General features: G+C 45.8%; 1 protein-coding gene across 1 annotated transcript in view; it reads right to left on the reverse strand.

Moving 5' to 3' along the window:
• Window positions 1-62: 62 nt before the first annotated feature.
• Window positions 63-5,564, reverse strand: part of LOC116378538 (fibroblast growth factor receptor 1-A-like) — a gene marked incomplete at its 3' end in the record, with an annotated part of 6,807 nt that continues 1,305 nt past the window's right edge. Inside the window, exons 2-8 of the mRNA XM_031840427.1 lie at window positions 3,557-3,658; window positions 3,280-3,452; window positions 3,075-3,198; window positions 2,416-2,606; window positions 1,093-1,237; window positions 780-970; window positions 63-304 (exon numbers count right to left, since the gene is read on the reverse strand). Of these exons, the coding sequence (XP_031696287.1) occupies window positions 63-304; window positions 780-970; window positions 1,093-1,237; window positions 2,416-2,606; window positions 3,075-3,198; window positions 3,280-3,452; window positions 3,557-3,658 (1,168 nt within the window). The remainder of the gene's footprint in view (window positions 305-779; window positions 971-1,092; window positions 1,238-2,415; window positions 2,607-3,074; window positions 3,199-3,279; window positions 3,453-3,556; window positions 3,659-5,564) is intronic.

The following is a 5,564-nucleotide window of genomic DNA, read 5'->3' on the forward strand; positions in this document are numbered from 1 at the left end:
AGTCATTTTCTCATAGACTTCTATACAACCAGAGGAGTCGCCCCCTGCTGGACACTAGAGAGAATGCAGCTTCAACACATGAAGCTTTGGAGGTTGTCTCCTGGGTGTAACAGAAACATGAAGCTCTCCAGTAGAGTTGAACCTGCAGAATGTCGTACCTGTCACGAGGAAGCTCCCAGGCGGGATCGTAGGGGAGTTCGTACTCCGAAACTCCCGTCAGGATGGTGGTGGCGCCGCTGGAGAGACGAGACTGACGCATCAAACACATCCCCGACTGGAGGGAGGACGAGGACTCGACCGACACCTGCAGAGGGAGGAGAGACTCTGTTGTTTTGTGTTTTCATCAAAGACACAAGACTCCATTGACAGAAACAGTAATGTTGGTGTTTTAAAACTGTGTTTCCAGAACTCCTTCTTCTGGGAACCAACTTTTACAAAAATGATCTATAAATCATGAGAAGAGTTGATTTGCTTTCAACTAACGTTGCTGACCGTTATCACCTCATTTAATCTTGAACAAGTAAAGCAGACATCTAGAAGAGATACATGTTTGATAAATCACAACCTTGTTTTCTGCTTGTGTTATTGAAAATATACGCATGTGAAATACTTTATAATGAGATCTTAACCCCAGAGTTTTGTATTAAACAGATAGTGTCAGACAAAGTGTAGTTAGTCCTGATGTTAATGTGATCTCTGTGGTGATGTCGGGTCTGCTGGTTTTACTCCAGTCAGCAGTAATGAACAGGAAGTGGAACAAGCCAGAGAGAGGACGCTACCTGTCTCCTCAGAGGGAGGCTCTTGGCTAACTTCTGGACGGCCAGCTGGCTGCTGAAGTCGCTCTTCTTCGGGGCGCAGCAGAGTCTGCAGACGACCGCAGTGGCCGTGAGGATGATGATGATGAAGAAGCCCAGGCAGTACATGAAGATCTCCAGGTACGTCTGAGAGTGCAGCGGGGCGGGAGGCAGGTCTGCGACCAGAGAGAGAGAGAGAGAGAGAGAGAGAGAGAGAGAGAGAGAGAGAGAGCGAGCGAGAGCAAATCAATATGGTGGACGGTTCCTGCAGGACGAGCTCCAGAATGTCGTACCGTACCGTCGACGACGGTGAGCCACGCCGAGTGATGAGAGACGCCGATGGAGTTTGCCGCCAGACAGGTATACTCGCCCGAATCGCCCAGAGTCACGTTCCTCAGAGTCAGAACCTCCATCTCTTTATCGGTCGTGTTCAAACCCACCGTCTGGAAGAGAAACACAGAAATGTCACGAGAAATAAAAACTAAAATGCAACAACTGACTTCCTGTCTGTGGCTCTCAGCTTCAGCTTCCTACTAAAGACGTTCATCTTTACAAACACAGACTATATATATACACACACACACACACACACATATACAACAGGAGGAACTGTGCACTGCTTGGGTACTATTTCCAGCGGCGGATTAATCCACATTTGGTGAGTATTCGTGGCAGCGGTGTGTACGTGAGGATGACTCAAAGTAAAGTACAGATGTTGTGTTCATGGTGGTTTACAGGATGTTTTGACGAGAAGAAAAACAAAGAATTCCAGCAGACACCAGACCGTGAGAGGGGCGATACACAGACAACAAAATGTAAATTAAAGTTGTATGTTTGACTCTGGTATTCTCTGAGAATAAAGTTGTAAATTTACAAAAATAAATTCAAGAAAATATACAAGAAAAAAAATATTTATATTTACTATAAATATGGGAACATTATTTTATATTATAAAGTCATAAATCTGCAAGAAAATACTAGTCACAACTTTACAGGAACCACATAAACTCTGGTAAAGTTGAATTACGTAATACCCCCCCCGTCTCTTTTCATTGTGACTGTAAGAGGTAGATGATAGTAATCCGTGCCACAACAAACCACACGAGCGTCTTTCATCACGAGTCCACAACACTTGACAGATGTGGTTTGAATCGGCTCAGTCAGAGACTCATGAAACAGAGCTCATGCAGTGAGAAGACACCGCGAGAGAAGCTAACAAACACGCTTGACTTTTACAGAGTTGAATCACAGCAGAGCTCGTCCCGACACGCTGCTGCCCTCAGTTATAAACAGACTGATGAGGAGGTACTGAGCGCATATTACACTTCAAGTGTGACATATTTTCTAAGTTGCACCATTAAAGCTGAAGGAACATCTCAGCTGGTAAAGATTTTAGGGAAGTCTGAGTCGTAGAAATAATTAATCTAAATGAACGTAGCAGGACGTTCAGAGCGGCGGCCATTTTTATGTAGCGTTGCTATTGTGGCCGCTGTCGCGGGCTAACGTCTGTATAAACTTAACAGACTCACGCTAACACTCACTGAAGGGAGGTTTTGCAGTAACGACTAAAAGGAGCAGTGGAGTAGTAACGTTATGAAATAAATAAGTACAATTTAACAACCTTGAGGACGAGGACGTAAGGGTGTCCGTCCGGAGCCTCTCGGCTGCCGTTGACGGTGATGTGTTTGAGCCACTGGATGTGAGGCTGCGGGTCGCTGAACACTCGACACACAAACTCCACGTTACGACCGACAACCGCCGTTTGGTTGGCCGGCAGACCGGCCTGCAGGATCGGTCTGTGAGGAGAACGCTCTGCAGAGGAAAGTTTAACAAGAACGAGTTAGAGGTAAACCAGCAACACGTTCATTCACCATCATGAGGGTTAGTTTAGTCCACAGGTTTCTCCTGTTCTCTCATCCAAACACAGAGCTTCTTGGTGTTCTGACAACAGAGACAGAAAGGTCCTTTTGAAGGCCTCGCCTCGGAATCTACCCCTGTCTCGATCTCAAGACACTCCGGTCTTGGTCTTTGCTTAACCTCAACCACTCAAAGTTGTGGTCTTGAATTGGTCTGGAGACACTCTGGTCTTGGTCTTTCCTTGGTCTCAACCTCTCATGGTCTTGGTTTTGTCTCTGTCCCTAGACACTCTGGTCTTGGTCTCGACTCAGTCTTAACCCTTCAAAGTCTTGGTCTTGACCCATGTTTCAGTGTGGACGGAGATCTTTATAAAAAGGACGTGGAGATGGATGTAGTCCAAATCTCACAGGTGTAACTTCTTACCAACTACGTCCAGCAGGTAGGTGTGTTTGAGGCTCCCGTACTCGTTCTCCACCACACAGGTGTAGTTCCCTTTATCCGACGGAACCACAGACTCCATGATCAGAGTCCACATGTGGTCTCTGATCTGAAAGATCGAGGAGATAACGAATAAAAACAGAACTCACAGATACGAGCGGTTGGACTCCTGCTGTTCTCTGAACCTCACCTTGAACCCTCCGATCCTCTGGTCCTTCCTGAACACCTTCCCGTTCTTGTACCAGCGCAGGGAGGGAACCGGGTTTCCTGTCGCCTGGCAACGAAACTTCACCGTCCTGCTGGCGGGGACGGCATGGAGCTGCTTCTCCATCTTGTCCGGCATCACCCACTGCGGCGCCGACACTGACGAGGCACAAAAACATCAACGTCACTTGTGTTTGCGGAGAGTCCGTGTTCTCATCATCACAAGCAAACAGAAAAAGAGAAAAGAGGAGTCGGAGGCTTACTCTGGAGCTTCTCGGTGCTCGTCGACAGCTCGTTGGACAGCTTGTTTTCCTCTGAGGACGACTCGTCGTCCTCTTCGTCTTCAGAGGATTTCACTGCGTCGGCTACAGAAGAAGTGTAAATGTTTAGAAGCTGTTCATAAACTCTGCTGGTGTGTGTTCAGGTGTCGGGGCTTCCTCTCTGAAGTCCTTCTGACAGACAATGAAACCAGTTTGTGGATTAACCTCTGACCTCTGACCCCAGCTCAGTGAGTGAGGTTCAGACAGGAGCCGTCGCCACAGCATGGTGCTTCACTAACCGACCACTTCCTTAACTTCAGAGACCTCCTCCCTCCCAGCCCGGCCATTAACAGCAACCCCCCACACACAGTTATTAATATTTCCTTTGAACCCTCTCCGACTTTAAAACTACAACACTTCCCCAGAATATCTTTAAATAATGAGTTTTATGCAGAACCCGCTCAGGTGGTTCTACTGAAAACACTTTTATATTCCAAAGGTTTCCATCTAGAACCCTGAAGGACCAGCGCTGATGTGGTGCAGCTCGACCCACAACAATCCTGGTTCTCCATCACAGTGTTTGAGGGTGTGAGCTGGGAGGATCCATCCTTTCAAGAACCCTTTCTTCCAAAAAGTGGTTCTCAATGGAACCCGTAACCTCACAATGAAGCCTTGCTTCAGAATCAAAGGGTTCTTGGTAGGAAGAACCCTTGGAACCCTTATTTCCCAGAGAACCCTCCCTTAAACCCCCCCCCCCCCCCCGATGATGACTGTGGTCCTGCTGAAGGTGAACAGCAGAAACTCTGGATACAAAAACAACTGAGTAAAACTGGGAATCTCTGGAAAAACAAACTTCTGTTGTGGAGCTGAAAATATAAATTATGACAAATGTGCAGCTTCTGTTAAACACATCAAAGAGTTTATAAGAAGAGCAGCGTGTGCTGGTTAGACTGGGCTGGCTTTAGGGAGTTCATGGCACTTACAGGAACATTTAACTGAGTTTATCCTCTCGCAGAGCGTAAAGGAGGGAGGAGGGTTCATAACGCAGAGGATCCAAGCGAGCGAGGTGGGAAATTGAAAGCAGGCTTTGTTTCTCAAAAAGAGGCTCAATGTGACGGGTTCTTGACTGAAGAGAAAAACGAGACTTTATGGGCTGAAAAACAACAGAACCACGGAGAGTCTCCGTCAGCTGGAGTCCAGATGTTTGGAACTAAACAAACAGAAAGTAGATACACATTCATATGACAGAGTCTAAGTGTGTCTGGACAGGATACACAGACCAGGACCAGGACCAGAACCAGGACCCCAGAGCCTCAGCCACACCATCTAAAATCACTCTAACCAGTTTCAGATGCCTCAGAGCCCAAAAACAGCCAAACCTTCTTTTCCTGTTAAAGACATTGTCTCACTGGAAAGTTTGAAAAGCTTTTATACAATAAAGAGCCTCAAACCACAGCGGAGAACATGAAAGAGCCTCAAACACCACTTCACCACTGTTGACTTTTAGTATTCACTATCAGATGTATTTACAAAGTAAGTGATACTTGTCTGAATCTCTTGATGCACAGAAACAGAACTAACAGCTACGGTCGTGAACAACGAAGGTAAAATAAACAAGTAAAGGTAAAGAATAGACTAAGACTGTTAACAGATGTTTGTATAAATATAACATGATTGTATATAAAAAAGTACGACTACTTTTACCACTTATATACAACTACTTCCAAAAAGTTGTAGAGTACTTAATTGGTCACTGAAGACGTATTGTGGTTTAATAATAATAAGATCAAAGAGCTCTCAATTACAACCAGCAGTGGTTTAACGGACCGTAGTTGACATTTTAACATTTTAACATTTTAACCATCATAGTCTACGAGCAATATTCAGTAGAGCATGTGTTTCTAGTCTCTGATCTCTGATCATGTTTCATTGTAAACAACCAATCAGAGGAGAGCTAGTAACGTTAGCAGCACCGCTAACGGCTAACCAACAGGAGGAGAGCTAGTAACGT

This window comes from Anarrhichthys ocellatus, unplaced genomic scaffold, assembly GCF_004355925.1.
Source record: "Anarrhichthys ocellatus isolate YVR2014 unplaced genomic scaffold, GSC_Weel_1.0 scaffold2763, whole genome shotgun sequence".
Taxonomy (NCBI): domain Eukaryota; kingdom Metazoa; phylum Chordata; class Actinopteri; order Perciformes; family Anarhichadidae; genus Anarrhichthys; species Anarrhichthys ocellatus.